The sequence below is a fragment of the Neolamprologus multifasciatus genome, chromosome 5, assembly GCF_963576455.1.
Source record: "Neolamprologus multifasciatus chromosome 5, fNeoMul1.2, whole genome shotgun sequence".
NCBI classification, from domain to species: domain Eukaryota; kingdom Metazoa; phylum Chordata; class Actinopteri; order Cichliformes; family Cichlidae; genus Neolamprologus; species Neolamprologus multifasciatus.
In genome coordinates this window covers 592,910-616,724 of record NC_140443.1, presented here as the reverse complement: position 1 = coordinate 616,724, position 23,815 = coordinate 592,910, and the positions used below count along the sequence as shown (strand labels likewise).

At 47.0% G+C, this 23,815-nt stretch overlaps 1 protein-coding gene across 3 annotated transcripts in view; it reads left to right on the top strand.

Annotated features, from left to right (window-relative positions):
• The first annotated feature begins 8,792 nt into the window (after nucleotides 1-8,792).
• grm7 (glutamate metabotropic receptor 7) overlaps nucleotides 8,793-23,815 on the top strand; it is a 144,224-nt gene continuing 129,201 nt past the window's right edge. For all 3 annotated transcript variants that reach the window (XR_014874313.1, XM_085161394.1, XM_085161395.1), the window contains exon 1: nucleotides 8,793-10,719. Coding sequence is in view for 2 of the 3 variants with exons in the window: in XM_085161394.1 (XP_085017520.1) it covers nucleotides 10,054-10,719 (666 nt within the window). In the remaining variant the exon portion in view is untranslated. The remainder of the gene's footprint in view (nucleotides 10,720-23,815) is intronic.

The following is a 23,815-nucleotide window of genomic DNA, read 5'->3' as shown; positions in this document are numbered from 1 at the left end:
AGAGTGGAGGAAGGTTTTTCTGACGGACCTCTGCTTCACCTCTCACCCAACAAGGTCTGTGCTCTTCAACCCTGCATTATTTAGGATGTTGTTCCTTCCTCTGAAATATTAATCTGGGCTATAAAGTAAGAATCGATGAGAGGAACAGAGAGAGTAAATCAGAGGAGTTTCCCTGCACACCTGGACTGCGGCTGCTGTTACTGAGGACGTATTTATGAGGGCATCTAAACTGAACTAAAGGTCAGAGGTTCAGTCCTGACAGCCGAAATCACAACAACAGTCGCCTCAAGGTGCTTTATATTGTACAGTAGATCCTACAAGCAGCCTACGTCTATTGCAGCATAACTAAGGGAGGATTCAGGGTCACCTGGTCCAGCCCTAACTATATGCTTTAGCAAAAAGGAAAGTTTGAAGCCTAATCTTAAAAGTAGAGATAGTGTCTGTCTCCTGAATCCAAACTGGAAGCTGGTTCCACAGAAGAGGGGCCTGAAAACTGAAGGCTCTGCCTCCCATTCTACTTTTAAATACTCTAGGAACAACAAGTAGGCCTGCAGAGCGAGAGCGAAGTGCTCTAATAGGGTGATATGGTACTACAAGGTCATTAAGATAAGATGGGGCCTGATTATTTAAGACCTTGTATGTGAGGAGCAGGATTTTGAATTCTGGATTTAACAGGAAGCCAAAACAGGAGAAATATGCTCTCTCCTTCTAGTCCCTGTCAGGACTCTTGCTGCAGCATTTTGGATTAGCTGAAGACTTTTCAGTGAGTTTTTTGGACATCCTGATAATAATGAATTACAGTCGTCCAGCCTGGAAGTAATAAATGCATGAACTAGTTTTTCAGCGTCACTCTGAGACAGGATATTTCTAATTTTAGAGATGTTGCACAAATGGAAGAACGCAGTCTTACATATTTGTTTAATATGTGCGTTGAAGGACATATCCTGGTCAAAAATGACTCCAAGGTTCCTCACAGTGTTACTGGAGGCCAAGGTAATGCCATCCAGAGTAAGAATCTGCTTAGATACCATATTTCTAAGCTTTTCAGGGCCGAGTAAAAGTCTGCTGCTTCACAGAAAGCAGACATTTCCGAAGCTGTAAAACTGTAAAATTACATTAAAACGTCCTAAATGCATGCTCGCCTTCACATTTCCCAAAGTCAAGTTTTCCGTTGGCCAGATTGGAGTCTTTGCTAGGCCAGTTTTGGGCCCCGGGCCTTATGCTTGAGCCCCCTGCATCAAAATATTAACAGTGCAGAGATCAGCCGCGCATTGATTCACCTGGAAGTCGCAGTAAAAAGAGCATCGTTTTTATTTTCCCGGCAGCGGTCGGGCTCTGGGTGTCTCCTGCCCACACGCTCCTCGCTAACCTTCCTGTGACAGCTCGATGCAGTCACGGTTCAGTTCAGCCGTGACACCACATGTATTTCCTGCGCTTATGCAATCCCTCCTCTTAAGACGTAAAAGCGTCTCCGGTGTGGGTTTGGTGTGCGTGGCTCGAGTGGGCGTTTCTGCAGGGAAGGTCCTGTGCAGGGAAACCGTGAAGAAGCAAAGGTCCTAAAACAGTGAGCAGCTGAGCTCAGAGTCTGCAGCGTTAGCCTCCGCCGACTGCTGAGTCACAGCAGGAGGCGGTCTGTCTGCTCCTCCAAACTTTAGTAAAAGAAATAGATCATAACGTGCATTTATTTACTGGGCAGCGAGCAGCTAACACTTCAGCATCACGACACTCAAATATTAAAAATGCATCCAAAGGGTAAAAGTCGAAAACAGAAAACTGCACTTTTGAGGTCGTTTGCTGTGTTTATTCACAGATTTCTGCATCATATGTTACTGCAGCACGTCTGTCAGGCTGCAGGCTTGTTCTGCTGCATGTTCATATTAAATGTTTCCAAAGATGGGATGGATGCGTCTGTAGCACTCCTGCAGAGCCCAGAGCTCCGGCTGCACACTGCTCTCAACACTCAGGTCATCAGTTTTTTCTACTCTTGGATCTGGATGATGTCACGGAGAAGAAACGTCCTTATATGGTCATCTCAGACACACTACCCATTCAAACCTTGTGTTTGTGAGAGTCAGCCAACGTTAGTAGTTAAAATGCTTGTTTCAGAAAGAAGAACAGAGGAGCTGACATAAAGCAGGCTTATTATGAACTGTGGATCATGCAAAGCTGCTGAGTGGAGTCACGCCCCCATAAAAACCCTCAAATAGTTCAGTAAAGTATGTGAAGCTTTCCTCCATCACTGCAGCTCTGATGCGGCGAATTAAAACCTCCCCGTTTGAAGTCTTTCAGGCGTCTGACGGCGTGAAAACGATCAGCTGCTCTGTGTTTGACAGGATACTGACAGCGCTCCCGCTCACTCAGAGTCACATCAGGACCTCTGATGTCTCTGTGATGTGTTCAACTCCAACTTCTATCCGCAGACACGGCCGATGCGAGGTGGCGCCGAGTGTTTGATCGCCCAGCCTCTGTCTGCTCGAGTCCTCTGAGGCCGACGTGGTCTGTCAGCGGCCCGACGATGTCAATTAGCAGCTGGAGGGGAGTAAATCCAACGCCGCCGCTCACGGGGAATTCATGATGCAGCCGACGGGCAGCTGAGCAGCAACCTGCTCATAGATGTTTGGTTGTTTGTGTTTTCATTGATTGATGTTTATTATTGACTTTTGTGGGTTTTAGTGTCTCCGTGGTTGTTTCCTGTCCCCTGGAGGACATTTTGAGGACTTTATAGTCGTATTGTTGCTCTTTGTGGGATTTTTATGAATCTTTTTCAGTCTTTGTGGTCGTTTTCATCTCCCGTGGATCATTTCACGTCTCTTTGTTTCCTTTGTGGCCTTACGTCTTCTCGTGGTTACTACACCTCTCTTCGTGGTCATTTCACGTCTTTAGCCTCTTTGTGGCTGTTTAGGTTTTTTCTTTCTTAATGCAAATCTTTTTCCTCTTTGAAGTTATTTGGCGTCTCTTTGTTTCCCTCTGACAAAACTTTCAAAAGGAAAAGTAACTTTATTATTAAAATGCATGATGCAATGCATTGATTTCCACAGCAATAGGGAGGGAAGCTCGTGGCTGAATTAAATGTTGTGTTTTCAGCTGAAGGCTGACGGAGGCTGTGTCGTCTGCAGAAACTGCCCCTCTGAAATCCAGCAGATCACGTCAGTGTGGATAAAACCTCCACATCTGTTTAGCAGACGATGCCTGTAGCAGTTGATAAGCGTAGCTCCCTGAGGTGCTGCAATACCATCAGCTCCACCTGGAAATTTATAATCTGATGAGCTAACCAACCGAGGCCGTGCTCATGATGCTGCTGTTTAATGCTGAGCTGCTGACGCTGGACGCTGCCACGCCACACACACTCATGCCGATGCGCAGGACTGTGCAAAAGTCTTGCCCCTCATTTCTTTAGATTGTGCTTCCAAGGAGCCAGACTTCCTTATAATTTGTTAAAGTTGTTTCATTCACATAAACCTCCTACCTGTAGAGATGAAGCTGTGCTTGTCCTTCAGCTGGTGTGGTGAGATCAGGAAGCTGTTTGTGGACAAAAACACACCTGACTGTGGTAACTAGCGGCTCCGCCCACAGAGCTGCTGGTCCACGTCCGTGTTTTGGCGATTAATGAGGGTCTCACACAACTGATCCAGTCGCAGCTTGCTGGCGAGGGTCTGAGGGCTTCAGTGGTGACCGCCTTCGGCTCGCTCGGCTTCTTTGACCTTTCACTGATTTTTAAAACAGGCCTGGAAGCTGAGAATGAGTCACAGGTAATTATATTTATTGTGTGCAGGTGGTAAAATAATGAAGGACAACTTCAGAATAATCCACACAACACATAATCATTTATTATTGCTGCTACACAACTGGAGGGAAATGAATGAAATACTGCTGAGCGGCAGAGCAGCGCACGCTGAGAGCACAGCGAGCGCTCTGAGCTGATGATGATGTGAGCACCAACGTGGCTCCAGGACGGCGGTTAGCTGGACTGTTAGGAGTCTGACTCACTGCTGGAGCCTCTGCTGGACGTCGGAGGAACTGCAGCGCTGACACAAAAGCTCACTGAGATCGGGGTCGTCCGTTAGTCGGGGTCTCTCGGTACCTCACGACTCACTGTGTGTGTTTCGCCAGCTTGGAGCTGGAGCGCGACCTTGGAGGAAATGAAAAACGAGCCTCCGTAACATTAGAATCACACAGCATGCCGTTCTCCCATTTGGATTCTTCAGACATTTGGCTGACGGTCTCACTCTGAGCGACTTCAGCGCTCAAGGACGCTCGCCGAGCCAAAATATCTGATAAATGACTCAAATCTGAGACAGAGAGCTCTGTGTGTGGATCCAGTGGAAATGCTCTCAGTGCAAATCTGTCCCCACATCACAGCATAATTGAATTGTGCTATTGGATTTCACTCAGTTGTGCTCGGCTATCAGAGAGAATATAATGAAGCACTCGTTTGAGCAATCACTGCTGCCAGACGCTCCGAGCTGCACACGATGGCCGCTCGCCTCGGCGCGGGAGCCGCCAGAGGAGCGCCGGGTCATGTGACTTACACCTGCGACAGGTCATGTGGTTCACACCACGGGCCTGGAGACAGCACGGTGAGGCTAAAGCACCAAGATTCAAGAGGACTAACTCCATATTTCTAGGCTTCAACTCTACTAGACCAGCTTTGCATGATTCACAGCCCAAAATAATCCTTCTTTATCTGACACAGTGTCTTCTGATTGGCTGTCCCTCACAAACATGATTGTTTGCAAAGATGGGCGTGTCTCCAGTCTGCCAATGACTCAAATGCAACACCAATAACAAAAACATCAGGATGTTTGTACAATTAAAAAATGTGAATAAATGTGAATAAATATGAATCTCTGAGATCAGGCTTTATGTTTTTATTCACATTTGAGCGTCCCGACGTTTCTGGAACCTGGTTATAGATCCAGTTTGCTGTTTGTGGCTGATGTCAGGTTGCTGTGTTAATTAATAATTAGTAGTAATCCTCATGTGACGGATTCACATATTCACTGATTATGAAATGGAAGCGGTTCATAATAACTGAGCAGTAAAAAATTATTATAACGTGTACTTGATGTTTCCACACTCAGGAGACAGACACTGGCTCTACCTTTAAGCTTCAAACTTTCCTTTTTGCTAAAGCATATAGTTAGGGCTGGACCAGGTCACCCTGAATCCTCCCTTAGTTATGCTGCAATAGACGTAGGCTGCCGGGGGATTCCCATGATGCACTGGGTGTTTCTTCTTCACTCACTATGTGTTAACAGACCTCTCTGCATTGAATCATATCTGTTATTAATCTCTGTCTCTCTTCCACAGCATGTCTTTATCCTGTCTTCCTTCTCTCACCCCAACCAATCACAGCAGATGGCCCCGCCCCTCCCTGAGCCTGGTTCTGCTGGAGGTTTCTTCCTGTTAAAAGGGAGTTTTTCCTTCCCACTGTCACCAAAGTGCTGCTCATAGGGGGTCATATGATTGTTGGGTTTTTCTCTGTATCTATGAAGCGGGGGATTCCCGTGATGTTATTGATCTCTTTAAAAATGACAAAGTCTTGATCTTTGGACGTAGCTGGTTCCCTGGTGTCCTCTGCCCTCTGCCCTCAGACAGGAAGTAGTTGGGCGTACAGGACTCTGAGGCCGCTCTGCTGAGCACACAGAAACTGTCCAATGAGCACCTGCAGAATCTGAAGTCTAAATTCACTCAACCTTAATCCTCCAGAGCTGCGCGCTTTGAAGTGGCAGCTCCAGCATGAACCACACATTTGTAACGAGACTCTGTCATTTCAGAAAGTCGGCATCAAAACAAAAATAATCTCAGACTTGCTGAATCGTGATGTTCGCACATCGCAAAGGGACTGAAGAGAGACTGAGAAGGTTTTTCTCCTGCAGGCAGTCCTGACACACAGATGGCAAATCTCACTCTCACAGCATCTGACTGACGAGAACGATGCTCAGCGAGCATGAAAGTGAGAATGAGAGCAGGTGCGCTCACCTGGTGTTCATACAGCAGCCCAAAATACAAACAGCGTGGTTTCTCCAGCTCTGGGGTGATCGTAAAAACATCTAAGGCTGCTGAAGAGACTCGTGGTGTCAAAATGTTTTGGTGTGATTTCAGTAAAGGCTACAACAGGACTGCTGCGACCTGTCGATAACATTTCAATTAACCCGAGTTTAGTGTGGCTGAACCGTGAGCGTGATGTTACATACAGCAGCACAGCTAGCTGAGTGCAGCAAATACAGGAAGTAGCCACCGTGACCTTTACACGCACGTCGTGTTAATGAAGGCCAAAGTTTCATGGATGTAAAAAGAAGGGGGCGGGCTCATCCACTGTAGAGCTCCGCCCCCGGGCTGAAATGATGTTGACTCCATTTACATACAGGGGAGATTTACACATACGTGGCTTCACCTCTTGCCCCCCATGTAAAATTTCTAGATCTGCCACTGGGCTCACCACACAGTGAAACCATGAAACAACATCGCCAGACAAACCCTGACATGGAAACTGCAAGTGAGGAGAAAGGAGACCTTTTTGGAGACAAATTCAAATTCAATTTTCTTTTATTTGTCACATACAGTCATACACAGTACGATATGCAGTGAAATGCTTAGACAACTGCTCGTGACCTAAAGAAAAAAGAAAAGGCTATGAATAAGATAGGAAATAAATATGAAAATTAAAAAGGGTAAATTTAACTAGGAAGGAATAAAATAAAATAAAATATAATATAAAAATTAAAGTTAAAAATGAGATAACTGTACAACACAAATTAGAATGAAGGGTAAATTTAACTGGGATAGAATAAGATAAAATATAAAAATTAAAGTTGAAAATAAAATAACTGTACAACAAAATACACAGTATAGAAATATATAAGAATGTATGAAGAAATATAAATATAAATATACACAATAACAGCAGCTGTACAAATATTAACTGGAAAAGAAGAAATATAATGTCCAGTGTTGTGCAATCCACATTTGTAAGTGTCTTGTGCAGTGCAAATATGCTTAAAGTGATTTAAGTGATGAAGTGAAAACAAAGTCCAGAATGTTCAGTGTGTGTAAAAACTATATGTGTGGGTCAGTGCTGTGCTTAAAACTGTAAGGACTGAGTGATTTAAGATTAGAAAGGACGTGGCGCCCTGCAGTAAGCAGCTGCTCAAACACTACATTATATAAGTTAACTTTCACACTTTGTTGTGTCTGTAAAGTTATTCAGTTATTAAACCAAGTCCACATGAATCCAGGAGAAGTGTGAGTATAATTATTTTTATCGTGGTCTGACAGTGAGCTTCTTCTTCTTCTTCTTTAATGACTTAACTGTCAGAAACAGTCATCATTCTTCTGTGAAACTCCAGCAAACTCACTCAGATGCATCGTTGTGTCCGGCTGTCACACCCACAGCCCACAGAGGTTGAGTTCACTGTCACTGAAAACCCAGGACACATTCAGTTTTTGGAGGTTAAACGTGATCGTGAGCGTGCTGGTTTCTGTGACGATGAATAGTTTCTGGATTTCTGCATTGAATCCTCGTAAAATATCGTCTGATATTCAACATCATTATAGACAAACAGAACAACACTCCTAACACAGAAGTGCACAGTGATGTGTTTGAAGGGAAAAAGCTCTGAACAGCAGAACCTCACATGAACGTCACAGTTTCATAGTTTCAGGATCCCACCAGGGTCCGTATCAGAACCCCGTATGTCAGTAAACATCAGTAAACATCAGTAAACATCAGATGTGGGATTAGAAGCGGCTCCCTGGCAGCAGCATTTACAATCAATAACAATAAAAACTTAGTTAGTTAGTGGGGGTTTTAAACAAGGCCTGGGTTAACAAACTGTTTTTAAAAAAGTGTCATTAAGGGAAAAAAACAAAAACAGCCGAGTTTGATAGCAAGGTTCACCATTTCATTCCTCATTGAAGAGAGAAAAAAAATCAAAACAAAACCATGTGGGAATTAGAAAATGTAAGCTTCACGTGCGACTGTTGGTCGAAGACCGAGGAAGAGGAGAGGGGGGTGGCAGGTTAGCAGGCGGCGAGAGAGAAGGAAAAGCAGGAGTGAGAGTAAAGACTCTAAATGTGGGAACTATGACCAGCTGATTGGAGCTGCTCGGCAGTCTGAGGAGGTCTGTGGGTGTCATGAAGGACGGCATGCAGAGGATGATGGAGGCAGAAGATCTGCTGTGGCGAGCCATAATGGGATCAGCCATTTTTAGTTTACAAGTCAGATATTTGATGTGAGATAGAATAGAATAGAATAGAATAGAATAGAATAGAATAGAATAGAATAGAATAGCCTTTATTGTCATTGTACAAAGTACAACGAAATTGGAGTGCCACTCCCTTGGTGCAAAATGCAAAATAAATATAAATGTAAAATATAAAAAGTACAATAAAACAACCGTAGTACTCAGACAATAATAAGTACAATATATACAGGATAGCAGCATAATATAATGATAGTATGAATGATGCCTTCTGGATGCCTCATACGTGACGTGTTCCTGGCATGTGCTTCTGGGAAGGGGCCGGACAGATCCCGGACACACTGGAGAGATTCTCTCGGCTTTGGTGGGAACTCATTGGTGTTACTCAGAAGAGTTGGACGAGTCCTACTACCTGGATCTCTGTTATCTGGATTTATCCTAACATTAGCGATCAGCTGGGTTATAACCTCACGAACTAACCCACAGTTTAACCTGCGTTCAGATGAAAGAGGAGAAATGTCAGCAGAGTGTTTGACAAAAGAAGCAGAAACCATGATATCAGAAACATATGGAGATTAAAGACACAGTACAAGTATGAGTGTGTCTGTGTGTGTGTGTGTGTGTGTGTGTGTGTGAGTGTGTGTGTGTGTGTGTGAGAGTGTGTGTGTGAGAGTGTGTGTGTGTGTGTGTGTGTGCCTGTGTGTGTGTGTGTGTGTGTGTGCCTGTGTGTGTGTGTGTCTGTGTGTGTGTCTTTGTGTGTGTGTGTGTGTGTGTGAGTGTGTGTGTGTGTGAGTGTGTGTGAGTGTGTGTGTGTGAGTGTGTGTGAGTGTGTGTGAGTGTGTGTGTGTGTGTGTGTGTGTGTGTGTGTGTGTGTGTGCAGCAGGTATCAGACGCTCTGACTGAACGCGTCTCTGCGCTGTCGTGTCTGTGAAACAGCTGCTGTGTTAATAAAGCTGCGCCTGTTTGAAGCCGTGACGTTTCTAATCAGATATTAGATGATTGGATGTTTTACACGCAGGTTTGGTTCTGTTCTCTGTTTCACACGTTACAGCTGAAACTCGTGATTTCCACCAAAAAGCGGAGAATGCGGCTCGTCAGAGAAGCGCGAGGACACCAGAGGATGCTGCTGTCCGCGCGCACAGGTCCGAGGGATCTTCGGGAATGATGACGCCATTTACGCGGAGAACTGATTGGTCCTTCGGCGCTTCTGTCACACCTGTTGATGTGTAACGAGTTACGGTGGCGGTAAGACCCGGAGTTTGGCTGAAGTTACCTGGATGCCCGGAAGCGGGAAACGTGATTTTAACGTGAGTTTCTGAGGACACACCGGGAGGAAGCGGGCACCGAGCCTCACGCTCCCGTTCACGGTAACGGTCCGTGAGCACGCGCAGGCTGTTTGTTCGGCTTGTTTTGGCAGCACAAGCCCTGCGCTGATAATTACACAAACGCGCGTGGGCGGCGTGAGCGCGCGTGCGTGGATGAGCGAGAGAGAGCACGAGCGAGCGAGCGAGAGGGAGAGAGAGAGAGAGGGGGCTGGTGGACCGTGAGGACCGCGCGCGCAGAGCTCCTCTCCTCGGCTCGTGCCGACTCCTCTCGCCGCCTCTCTTTGATCTTTTTCGGCCACTTTGTGCGCAGAAGCCCGGGAGCCTCCACGGAGTGCGCGCGCCCGCAGACAGGTGTGCACGGCGCAGTTACCGGAGCGGTCTATCGTCACGGGCTGTGACATCAGAGCCGCGCGTGGGCGGCGGGCTGCCGTTACCGGAGGAGTTACCAAGGAGTTACCGGAGTGTTGGGGCTCGTGGGGTCGGGATGGTACTCGTGCAACAAGCGGCAGGCTCGCGCGGCGCGGATGCCGTGGCTCCTCGCGCGGGATCCCAGCTGTGCCGGTGAGCGGGTGCTCTCTCTGCGGGGCGCGGGCCGGCCACGAGCCGCCGGATTTACGGACCTGTCCCGACAACAGTCCCCTCGCGCCTCCTCGCGCTCCTGCGTTTTCCCGCTGCGTGACCGCACGGACCCCGGCGCCGGCATGGGCGGGCGCTCCGGCCTGCCCCTCCGCGTGCTGTGGATGCTCCACGCGTTCCTGGACCTTGCGGGCTCCCAGGAGATTTACGCGCCGCACTCCATCCGCGTGGAGGGCGACGTGACGCTGGGGGGGCTTTTCCCGGTCCACGCCAGGGGGGTCCCGGGGACGCCGTGCGGGGACATCAAGAAGGAGAACGGCATCCACCGGCTGGAGGCCATGATGTACGCGCTGGACCAGATCAACGGCGACGACGAGCTGCTGCCCAACGTCACGCTGGGCGCGCGGATCCTGGACACCTGCTCGCGGGACACGTACGCACTGGAGCAGTCGCTGACGTTCGTGCAGGCGCTCATCCAGAAGGACACATCGGATGTGAGGTGCACCAACGGGGAGCCTCCGGTGTTCGTGAAGCCCGAGAAGGTGGTGGGGGTCATCGGGGCCTCGGCCAGCTCCGTGTCCATCATGGTGGCCAACATCCTGCGCCTGTTCCAGGTACGAGTCAGCGTCACACCTGCCCGCCCAAGCAGAGACGCACACACACATCTCCCTCATAAACCCACAGTGTGAGTGTGTCAGAGTGTAATGACTCCTGCAGACAGAAGAAACGTTTCTGCTGGATTGAGTCGTGCAGGTGAAGCTGTGCGCGCGCGTGTGTGCGTGCGCTGGTTTCTGGATCATGTTGCTGATGCAGGTTCAGGTTCTGGAGCTGATTGAAATCTGTGTGTGTTTGTGTTTCAGGTTTATCTGCTGCTGCACTCTCGGTGTGTGTGTGTGTGTCTGTGTGTGTGTGTGTGTGTGTGTTTGTGTGTGTGTGTGTATTTTCGGGCTTCTTTATGCTGTGTGTGTGTGTGTTTGTGTGTGTGTCTGTGTGTGTATTTTCGGGCTTCTTTATGCTGTGTGTGTGTGTGTGTGTGTGTGTGTGTATTTTCGGGCTTCTTTATGCTGTGTGTGTGTGTGTGTGTGTGTGTCTGTGTGTGTGTGTCTGTGTGTGTTTGTGTTTCAGGTTTATCTGCTGCTGCACTCTCGCTGTGTGTGTGTGTGTCTGTGTGTGTGTGTCTGTGTGTGTGTGTGTGTGTGTGTCTGTGTGTGTCTGTGTGTGTTTGTGTTTCAGGTTTATCTGCTGCTGCACTCTCGCTGTGTGTGTGTGTGTGTGTGTGTGTGTGTGTGTGTGTGTATTTTCGGGCTTCTTTATGCTGTGTGTGTGTGTGTGTGTATTGCTGGGTTGTGAAACAGAGGTGATCACTGAGCTCCCTCTGGGCTGGGTTTGATTGAATCGCTGCTAAATAAAAAAGACTTTTAAGGTTTTTGTCATGAAAGAATTTTTGGTGCTCAAAAAGGTGAAAAAGTGTAAGAAGAGCTGGAGGCTGACAAATCCAGGAGACAAACCACATCCTGGCCTTTGCTTTCCTCCCCAGCACAGGCTGAGGGGGGTTGTGGTCATCACAGGGTTAACCCTGATCATCTGGTTTCACTGCCACGCTAACTCTGACCCCCTCTGTCTGAATTCTCTCACTGCCCTAACCTGAGAGGGGCATCGGGGGTCTGGTGGCGCCTTCAGCTGGCTGTGATCCCCGGGTTCGGATGGTGTGGTTGGTCAGGTCGGTAGCAGAAGCCCCGCAGGTGAAAGGGAAACGGACGAGCAGCTGTTAGAAGGAAAAGGTCAACGAGGCTGTAAGAAAAACACCAGTGAAGAAGAAGTGCCTGGCGTTTGAAGCAGACGTGACAGAAGCTGACAGCTGTGCCGGGTCTGAATGTGTCGCAGTGGGTTCAGTGATTTCTGACTGGATGAGCTGAGGTGCTTTAAATGGAGGATTTTTCTGAAAACACCTGCTGTGTCCGTGTTTGCTGAAGGGATGAGAGGCGAGGGGCAGCCAGCGGACGTGCAGAGATTTAATGAGGAGGGTTTTTGGATTGTGAGGATGGAGTTGAGCTCAGATCAGTGTGAGCTGATGAGGGAGGGAGGGCTGGGTCTGCCTGTTGTACAAACCCCCGTCTCCATCGAGCGCTGCTCAGACGACCTGCCTGTATTTCCAGGTGTTTCACTTTAAGCCCGCCTCTCTTTATCTGCTCGTGTTGTGTTAGAGGTCTTCAGGACCATCGACGTTCTGTCTTAAAGACGTTGTAAATCCACTTCACCCTGCTGTGTGTGTCACTGTGATACTGCTGCTATAATCTGTGTGGCTGTATGTGATTCAGCTCCCAGCAACACCGAGCTGCATGAATTTATCCAAACTTCAGCTTGTAGTTTAAATGCTTAAAGACTTTCTTACTCCTGAAAGTCTGAGCCGAGGATTGTCGTGCTGATCCGCCTGCATCTCCCTGCCCTTCACACCGATTGGTCTGTGTATGTGTGATGTGTGTATATATATATATATATATATATATATATATATATATATATATTAGGGGTGTAACGATGCTGTCTGTGTTGAGCACTCAGTGGATCTGCGCTCGACGGTGCAGCCTAGGCGGAGTAGTCGAACGCAGATTCACTGAGCGCAGGGCAAGCTAGCGAGACAGAAGCTAAGCTTGTTGCAACATGGCAAATTGAACCTCCCCCACCCTCATTCAGATCTGGCCTTTGGAACTATTTTGGTTTTCATGTGACGTATGACCCTGAAGGTAAGCGCGTCATGGACTAAAGTAAAACAGTATGTCGGATGTGCCACGCAATGCTTAATTACATTGGTGGGAACTAGCGCGTTAGCGCAATTAGCTCGTTAACGGAGATTTGCCGTGTTGTGGCGTTAACATAATTTCAGATTAACGCTGACAGCACTAGTGGGAACACAACGAATATGACTGCACATTTACTCCGACATCATCCTAGTGCAAAGACAAGTGGAAGCAGACAAAAACAACAAGCACGCATGCTACAAACTTTACCCGAGTCATTTAGACAGCCGTTAGCACATGATTCTCCTTATGGGGACCTGATATGTTTAATATGCTGCTGAGAATATAGCCCAGAAGAAGCGTATAGTATAGCTTTTATTTTGGAAAGAGACATTTCTCTGTAATAAACTCTCTTTTCCAAAGATGAGTGATTTCTCTATCAGATAGATTTATTTTTTATTTTGTTGTTTCAGCAACATTAAATTTAAAAACTGTACTTTTGAGTTAAAATATATATTTATACTTTTAATAAATGACAAATTAAAAAGGCATGAACATTTTTTTGTATCGAAAAAATATCAAACTGTGACACCAAAGTATCGAACCGAACCATGAACTTTGTGTATCGTTGCACCCCTAATATATATATATATATATATATATATATATATATATATATATATATATGTGTGTGTGTATGTGTGTGTGTGTGTACACACTTGTGAATAGATAAGGAAATCTTAACAGTAATGTGACTGTTGACATGTGTTTGGGGAAGGCCAATGGGATATTGCACATGAGTTAGCTGATGCTAAAGAGTTAGCATAAATGTTAACCTTGCTGATGCACACGATGATGTTAGCTGATAGCCACAAACCCAGCCTCGGGGCACTAAGCTAGTGCGCTCCTAGCGCCACATAAACCCGTATAATTGGAGGGTTGTGTGAGGAAGAGCAGCAAATGAAACGAGAGGCCGTCTTTCTTCTTGAGCTGGTCTGTCCTGGAGGTCGGCTGAGTTACGAGGTGAAGCACCGTCAGTTGTGTTTGTTGTGTAGCGCTAACCTGTTTTAAGCCGTTTACTCGTCAACTCTGAATCCTTTTCTGTAATCTGGTTCATTTGATCTTCGTGACTTTTCTGTTTGAGCCAAACCAAAGTTGCAGGTTTGAAACCTGCCCTGGACTGCGGTCCAGATCAAACAGCTGATGATGTGTTTATGACATCTATTGTCTCCTTTAGCTGCTGTGAGTGTAAATTTTCTTGTGAGCAGGTTGATGGTTCGGTCACGCTGGACAGCACGACTAGGAACAATTGGCGGTCGGTCGGTGGTCATGTTTTCTGCTGGCGGCCGACTGCAAGTATTTACAGCAACTAACTGTTCACCCAGACGTTGTGAGAGATTCAGCCTCCGGGTGAATGCTTTCAGTCACACGGTGACTGCACAGGTCACCTGACGGGAGGCAACCTGCCTCCAAACATTCTGTCTGATTATTGAATGCAGACATGTATCCTGAGTGGCTGTGAGTGGTCACACACCTGGTCTTCAAAGCAACCATTCTAATTGTGGCTGAGCTGTGCTCTCCAGCCATTTGCGTTAGCAATGCTGGTGCAAGGAGGGAGAAACCTCGGCGCCATGATGGCGAACAACAAATCAGGTTCAAAGTTTTGTGCCCAGACTCGGCAGCTCGCACTCAGGTGGGCTGGAGGGATTTGGTGAAAGTGGACTGTTTGACGTTGCACCTCGGGAACATCTGGTGTCTGTCGGTCTGGATCTGGGAAGGTCATCATCAGCTCGTGGCGCTGTCTTTAAAGCATGACCTGAGTTTATGGTTATTGTAAACGGCGGTTGATGATGTGGTTTCAGGTGGGCTGGTGATGCTTGAATGTGTGAAGGTGGCCTTGTTTGGTTCTTAGTGAAATGGCGTCTGGCGTCCTGTCAAAGCTGGTTGGTTACCCATCCGCTGTTGGAGCGACACCGTGCTGTTTGTGGTCAATAACATGAAGTGTCGTGTACGTATACACCAGCAGGAGAGTGCAGATTCATATTAAGCCTCATTTGATGAAGCTGTTATAATAACTGCAGCTCCACGAGCCGTGGACAGACGGCTCGTAGCACGCTGATGTAACGCTGCTTTGTTGGGTTTGTGAAGCTTTGAGCCTTTTTTCAAACGCCGTTCAGTCTTTAAGGTGCTTCAAGGACATGAACGCCAACGTGCTGTTCATGTCACACTCCACCAAGCTCTCGCTTCTGTTGATAATATCGATCAGAGTCTGCTACCGCAGTGAAACTGGGCCCGCTAATAATGTTTTGGCGTGCGTTGGACGTGTTAGCGTTTCTTTGTGAGGCACAGTTTCACAGCTTAGTAACTTCTGTAAGCTTTTCAGAGCTTTGGCTCTCGGGCCGGCCAAACCTCCACCAGTTGAAAACAGATTTTGAAAAGAACTTAATGGGCCCGAGCTCAGGATGTTTTTAATAACAGACGCTGAAAAGCTGATTCTCAGTGGGAGCACAAAGTGTTTCTTCTATCTCAGACATTACACAGCATGAAAAATGTTTTTTTGGGAGACACTAAAAAACTGGCTCGACCTCAAGTTTGGAGTCATATGAAGATAAACAGAAATGTTTTTTATTTTTTCAGTTAAATGTTGCTCAAGGAAAATATTTGGTGAGCAGTTTAAGAGGAATCAAATGAATTTAAACCATTAACGTCTCTGTTGTCAGGGACGCATTTCTGCAGGTTTAGCTGAAGGTAAATGAGTCAGACGGAGGAGGGGCGGTCTGACCCCCTCTGTTCGAATTATCGAGAGGGTAATTATTTTGCCTGTGATGGAAAAGTCATCTGTTCCACAGCTGTTTCCACTTCATTAAACCCCTGATGTTCCTAAATGGCCTAGTTGGCACCAGAGTCACATCACAGGCACATTAAGGCCTCGCTCCCTGGACTGCTGCCCCCCTTTGGTGGCTCGGAGGTCACAGCAGAGCCAGAAACTTTTACAGAACATGTAGGGTAGTGTGTTCTCATTTACATATTTATACAAACATTAGCAGAGAGAAGACGGAGGTTCAGGGTTAAACTCCCCTCGCTAAAGTTCATGTTTGGGGCTCTCTGATGGGCGGAGACAAACGCCATCACGTGACAGGAACAAGACGTTAAACCGAACCTGAGCGGAGTTGATCCGCCCACAGCAGGAGGTCAGTCGTGATCTGTTCAGAGAGACACCTGTGATTACTATTTCCACGCCCCTGTGTATTCAGCGCTGGTGCCAAATGCAGTGATGTCATTGGTCAGGTCTTTAGTCGCTCAACGTCAAAGGTGTGCGCCACGTCATTGTTTACATGAGATGATTTCCACGATGGCGGATAGAGACACTGTTGCTGTTAATCTTACTATGTGCCGTTTTTACACGCTTACATAGACACACGCAGTTACTGTCAGACTGCTTCTGTGCGCCATCTTTGTTTACTCCTTCCCTCCCAGACTTCTAGACCTCTGATTGGCCAACATTTCTACATGTTTATGATTATATCGCCTCCTGTTGCTTTGGCATGTTCTCAACAGCATTTGACTTTTAAACATAAATGGAAAATCTCAGTTTACATGTACGTGTGGATGTAGCTTAAATCGAGTTTGAGCCGCAATAATAAAATATTTTAAGTCATGAATTATACGCGTCTGGTGTGTGTCCGGCTTTTAGGTCTAGAACAAAGTGCTAGCGTTGAGTGCTAGCGTTGAGTGCTAGCGTTCAGTGCTAGTGTTCAGTGCTAGCTTTGAGTGCCAGCGTGCAGTGCCAGCGTGCAGTGCCAGCGTGCAGTGCTAGCGTGCAGAGCTAGCGTGCAGTGCTAGTGTTCAGTGCTAGTGTTCAGTGCTAGCGTGCAGTGCTAGTGTTCAGTGCTAGTGTTCAGTGCTAGCGTGCAGTGCTAGTGTTGAGTGCCAGCGTGCAGTGCTAGCTTTGAGTGCTAGTGTTCAGTGCTAGCATGCAGTTCTAGTGTTCAGTGCTAGCGTTGAGTGCTAGTGTTCAGTGCTAGCGTTGAGTGCTAGCTTTGAGTGCTAGCGTTGAGTGCTAGTGTTCAGTGCTAGCTTTGAGTGCTAGCGTGCAGTGCTAGTGTTCAGTGCTAGCGTGCAGTGCTAGTGTTCAGTGCTAGTGTTGAGTGCTAGCGTGCAGTGCTAGTGTTCAGTGCTAGTGTTCAGTGCTAGCGTGCAGTGCTAGTGTTGAGTGCCAGCGTGCAGTGCTAGCGTTCAGTGCTAGCGTTCAGTGCTAGTGTTGAGTGCTAGCGTGCAGTGCTAGCGTGCAGTGCTAGCATTGAGTGTGGGAGTAGAAGAGCAGTGTGAACCAGTCCATCTACAAACTGAGACTTCTGTCAGCCAGATAACCCAAAAAGCTTTGTGATGGAGTTAACATCGTCACTGTGACTAATGTAATCTGATTACTGAATTTAATGCAGTAATATCTTTGGGGGAAAAAATGTAGTGTGATTACAGGTCACACCCAGTCCTGGCTAACAGCTTACACCTCCTGAAGGTGCTGTGAGGCGGGCAGCTGTGGCTCAGGGTGGGTGGTTTGACCCCGCCACGTGTTGTTTGCTCTCAGTCTGTGATGAGAGCGCTGCACAGTATCGCACGTCTGGGTTTTGGGAGGTTTTCACTCTGATTAGCAAAGAAACGGCTGAAGTGAAGCTAATGAGGTGTTTTTATCTGTGAAGCCAAGAATACAGAGGTGAGGTTAGTCCTGCTGTGTTAATAGTGGTTCAGATCGTGTGTGTATAATATCCACACAGTAAGGTTAAAGTCTTATTAACATTAAGTTTTTTATATTAAATCGGCAGATAAAGAGATCTCCCAGCCTCTGACATTCGTCCATGGTTATCCCTCAGTGGGTGTGCGTGTGTGTCTCTAATCGTCGTGTACGTGAACACGTAACGCTCTTTTAACGGAGGAAGTCGTGTTCTTCTTCTCACGATGTTTTCCTGCAATAAGCCCATTCGCCGCATTAACTCTGACACGTGTGCTGGAGCTGGAATACAATGCATGAAGCTAATGAGCTGTAGCCTACGTCCCTCCCATTAACTCCCATTATCAGCGCCGCTGGGACAAACAACACATATTTATCTTTTGAAAGCATCAAAGCCACCTACCAGGACAATTATCGGACACATATGGAGGGCGAGGGATGACGCCCAATTAGACAAATTGGTTTGTTTTTATTAGCGGGTTCAGTTTCACTCAAATTTATGGCTAACGAGGGAGTAGAGTCCGTAATGTGCAGTGACAGAGGGACTTAACGAGCCCATGCCTTCGCTGCACCTGTGCTGACTCCACCATCGTCACGGCCGGATGAAGCAGCCGAGAGGACGCCGAGGAAGAAGGAAGGAAGCAAACATCACAGTGAAACATACGAGTCGGGCTTTCGTCAAGCATAAAGTTTAGACATTCCCACAAAAAGCCTGTTCACAGTTGTGTGTTTGGTGCCATGAAAGCACCGGACGACAACACACGATGTTAATCCAGAGCCTCAGTGCTTCATGTCACCATCACTTATTCACTGAGGACCAGGCCTGCAACGATGTCGACGTATTTGAAACCACGTCTTGTGTTTTTGTAACGCGAAGCTATGGGGGCAGTATCGCCTCGTCTGCGCTCAATACCAACAAAGAAGAATGCAGCGTGAACGGCGCTGTGCCAGAAACATTTTTAAACTGCTGTAAATAACTTGGTCTGTAATATGTAAAATGTCAAACGTATCCCTCATGAATGATGTCGAGTCATCTTGAGTCACAAACAACATTTCTGCCACGTTCAGTTTGTAGCAGCGACTTTTGTTTATCCAATAAAATGTCAGAGTCATGTGACCCCGAGGCAGCAGGGAAATACAACAAGTATCACAACAGTTCTGTCAAAGTGTCTGAAGTGGACAAAAAGGAGCGCGTGGGTTATAATGTCGGTAACACAGAGTTACAAAGATACTTGGAAACAGGTCATTTTAACATAGAACCACTAAAGTCTGTTCCCCAACATGAGTAAAGACGTCACACATAAAAACACAGCGAGTAACAACAACAGCAAAGCAGGAGGACGGAAGGAACGAATGAAACTGAGATTTTACAAAATGTGAAAGAATTTCACAGAAATCAAACAAACTCGATGCAGACTGTGCAAAGTGGAGCTTTCCCTCCACGACCGCTCGACCGCAGTGCACGAGCGCTTAAACGCCGCCGCCCTGGAGCTGTGACGGCGCCTCTGGTGGCTCCGTTTTACAGCGGTGGTGCGTCGCGTTGATACCATGTTTATGTTTGTGTTTACAGTAAACAGGAGCAGCTCCACTGTTTTTGTTTTTTGCTCACATTAATATGACGTCAGGTAGTTAGTCTGTGGTTGGAGCGTATCAATAACTAATTATGTATATAACTAGTTAAACAGGATAATTGGTGTTGGACACCACACCATCTGAGAAACTGACATGTAACCACATCTGTGATTAGTAACAGTCTTTTCTGATCGTGTTCAGGTTCATTAGTGTTAGAGGTGCATCGATGAGTCTGTCCTGAAGACACTCATGGACCTGCTCAGGTCTCAGACCTGCTCAGGTCTCAGACCTGCTCAGGTCTCAGACCTGCTCAGGTCTCAGACCAGCTCAGGTCTCCCCTGTTGTCTTAAAAAAGAGCCAAAAGGCTCTCTGAAGCTGCTGATGGTGGTTTCACTGTATCAGAAACGAGCAAAAAGCCGCCATCTTGTCACTGTTTTCATCATCACCATCTCAGTGTTTTTGAAACTGCAAGCTGTACTCATATTTACTGAAAATAATTATGGTTGCATGCAAAAAGGCAATTACTAAGTGTTGGTTACAGACAAGCCCCCCCACACGGAAGCTGGTCATAGACATTATTAACACAATTCATCATATGGAACCTATTACCCTCTCACTGCGGCTACAGAAGGAGAAAGGAGAGAGACTTTGGGAACGATGGGATCGTTATACGTCAAGAGACTAGAGACTGATACCTCTGTGATGCAGAGGGACCGCTACGAATTTGTTTGAATGGAACATGCACCTGTGTAATATGTAATATATGTAAGTAAAACAAGCCGTTGTGTATTTTGGAATAATTCAATTCAATTCAATTTTATTTATATAGCGCCAAATCACAACAAAAGTCGCCTCAAGGTGCTTCATAGATACAGAGAAAAGCCCAACAATCATATGATCCCCTATGAGCAGCATTTTGGCGACAGTGGGAAGGAAAAACTCCCTTTTAACAGGAAGAAACCTCCAGCAGAACCAGGCTCAGGGAGGGGCGGGGCCATCTGCTGTGATTGGTTGGGGTGAGAGAAGGAAGACAGGATAAAAGAATATGTGAACATATGTGAATGTGTTGGTTTCCCTCCTGCCCTCTTTAGTTCTGTTTGTAAAATAAGATGAAAATCAATAAAGAGAAAGTGTTAAAAAAAAAAAAAGAAACTGCAAGCTGTGCTCTCATTGGCTAACGACTCGCTGAAATTTCTGCTACAATGTTTCCTTCCAGGCGGAAGGAAACATTGTAGCAGAAATTTGAAGTTGTTGAAGGAAAGTAAAAACTTTTGATGAATGGATGAGAACAAACTGGGGCCAGTGCAAGCCCTTTTAGCCACGCCCCTTTATCTACATGACAGGAAGTCACCTTTCAGTGAGCGAAATCGGCGCGCACACAGGAGCGACTAAATAAATGCAGTTCTGTGAGTTTCTGATCGATGTATTCCCGCCTTTGCTTGTACATTTGGTGTTTCCTCTGCTGATTCCATCAGACGTTAAATTTCCTGCAGCCATAAATCAGCTTCAGTCCTTTTACACGTGTGTCGTATATCTAACAGCAGAGTAAACAGGCAGCCCTTTAGCTTATACCAAAACATAATTTAACACCAGGGTGTGCTGGAAACTGCTTCCTGCATGACTGTGGTGATATTTATCATTTTCAGAGAGGTAATCATATGTTTTTTTGCTGATGTGAGTGTCGTCGAGTATTCCTGCTGTAGAGAAAACAGTAATTGTGCTGAGTGCCACTCGTCGCCGGCTCTGTCGGATCTGAATGAATCACCCGGTGACTCACGTCGTATCATTGCGCTGCGAGCTGCGAGTTAAGGACCTCGGCTCAGAATGAAGCCGCACAGGTAGGAGAGGAGGAGGGCTTAGCGCCCAGGTTCAGGAGGAGACGTTGAACTGCTCGACATGAACGAGCGCCATTCAAAGCCTAAGAAATGCCGTCGCTCGGCGCGGGTCAGACGTACACTCGTTATGCTGTGGAGCATGAAGCTGTGACTGCTGTGGAGCGCCATCCTCACAGACAGAGAACGTCCAAATGTCTCAGTAATCCAGTACCAGCTGATGGTGGATCTACGCAGACTGTACTGTGTGAACGTGTGTGTCACGTTGTGACCGACTGCATCCAGCATCTGACCCGGATCCGTGTGACGCTCCCTCGCCGTGGGTGTTCCCGTTCTGTCTGAAGGGAAAAGGCTTTGCTGCTTTCTGTGGCTGCGATTGATATTTTTAGACGCCATGCAGACTCACAACACCTGGACACAGAAGTATCGGAAAAGCATCTCTGACCTACATTCACTGAAGTAAAAGTGACGCCGTGTTGGCTGTAGATGCCGCCACACTGCATCCATCTTTTATTGCGTCTGCGTGCAGGGAGAAAAGTTTCTTTCAGGTCAAAACAAATCGGGCAGGTGTGATTGGCAGGTAGCAGCCGCAGCGTGGAGGCTTTCATCACACAGGAAGCTCCAGTTTCCTGAGACTGCACGAACAGGTTTGATGTCGGCTGACTTTGTTGCGTGTCGCTGGGAGAACTGGCCCTGTAGCGACCACGAGTCACGAATACGAATGAGCGGCTCTGCCAGTATGAGGCGGCGCTGCAGTGAAAACACCATCCTGTGGCGTTATTACAGCTTCTGTTAATGAAGCTGCGCAGGGCTCGTTGTCCATCATCACAGCAGGATGCTTCGCTTCATTAGAGCTGCTAATGTCGTCACCAATGGTGAGACTAATGAGTCGTTAACATGAATTTATTGTTTTTAATGAAGTGAGAGACTGTAACATACCAACACCTGGACTCTACCTGCACTGGACCTTAGTCCATCAGAGTCGAGGTTCCCGAAGAATGAGCTGCTTTCAGACATGAAAGGAAATTCCCCATGACGGCGTCCCCGGCACACAGCCGGACCTTTTCAGTGCCTGTTGGACTCCACCACAGCTGGGGCGAGGAGGGTGAGGGATGGGAGTCAGCGTGTCCACGTCTGACGCCGTGGTTCCCTGAGAGGTGGAGCTCTGAGCAGGAGTCCTGCCGTCCTATTGCCAGCAGCAGAAAGGAACCTCCTCTGTGCTCAGTTAAACTTTGAGGCCACGAACTTGATGGAGAGAGATTATAAATCTGATCTGGGAGTGAAGTGGAAATCATCCCTGCTGCCATGATGTCACGATGACCAACATCAAGGTCAAGACTCAGACTGTTGGACTGGACGTGAAGCAGCAACAATAAGAGAGCTCAGTGAGCCGTCACTTTAATTCTGCTTTGGTGGAAATGTGCAGGAAATAAGCTGTAAGTAATAAATGATTTCAGACTGTGTGCAGGTCAGGGTTGGTTTGAGTCTAAATATGGAACGATGGCACTTTCACAGCTGTGCCTCTTCTGCTTCAGCGTCCTCACCGTGCAATACAAAAGACTCAAATGGAAATACTGTCTCGGTATTTTCCAGTTTGCTGTTCCAACCAGGTGAAACTGATGGTTGATGATGATCTGATGGATGCTACGAGGTTACGTCCTGAATGAAGCAGCAGAGAAACAATCAGGTTTCCCCTCCTCGTCTCTTCTGCTGCTCGTCCTAACAATCCAGGACCCCGGGGAGGGAGAGGCTTCCCACCTCATTTCGGGGCCTTTGTGCCTCCTCTCAGCCTGCAACAGCTGCTTGCCGAGCCTCTTTCTCCTCGCCATCTTAGCATAAAGGAATTGCCGCGTTCGACTGGGCCCCCGGAGACGCTCGTGGGCTCATCTATTACGGCCAGAACATCTCCTATGGGCCTGGACGGCGCCCGCGCTCTGCTCGCTGTGTTAGCGGCTGCAGCTGTGGATTAAACAGCTTTGTTTCAGCTTGTTGGTAGTGATGACACATCGGCACACGTCGGGGCTCACATCTATTTAGTTCAGTGCTTCGGAGTGGTTTTTCATCCCCAGGCTTAAACTGAGCAAATTAACTGTCACCACAGGGCAGACTTCTTCAAACACAGACTTAAGCTGAACACTTGTTCCTGTGTTTTCCTTCAATATGTACAGACTGTACCTCAGTGGATCTACAGGACAGTGAAGACCTGGTGGTTACATTTCCTGTCTCAGTTTTCCTTTCATCTGTCATCATAACCTCCAAACACATCAAGCATCGACTGAAAAGTCGCCATTCTTTAGCCAGAAGGTGAAAAACCTTTAGATTCATAAACTTAAAGTCAGGAAGGCACAAAAACCATTAAAGTAATGATACAGCACCCCTGGTGGTCAGTGTAGGTACTGCAGGTGAGTTAAAACGTAAAAACAGACGTACTGAGAATCAGCCTGTTTGTTTTATTCTGTAATAACTTCATACATTTTCATATTGTGAATATTATAAAGTACACAGAGCTGGGTGCATATTCGATGAATTTTTGCTAAATGTTCAGGGGTCTGTGCACCTTGTGGCATAAAAATATAAAAATGGAAATGACCATTAATACCATCTTATGATGTTGAATATTTGAAATTGAAGTAATAAACACAGATGTTGGATTATTCCTAATTTATCCAGAGTCAAACAGAAAAAATGACTCTTAGTCTCAGTTACGGTTGCAGTGATGTGTACAGTCAGTGTAATCCAGCTGATACTGCAGTAAATCTAAAAACGCCGGCCCACTCGGCGTGCACCAAAGGAAGCGAGGTTTTGAAATGGAGATGGCCGGGATCACCTGACGCAGGGT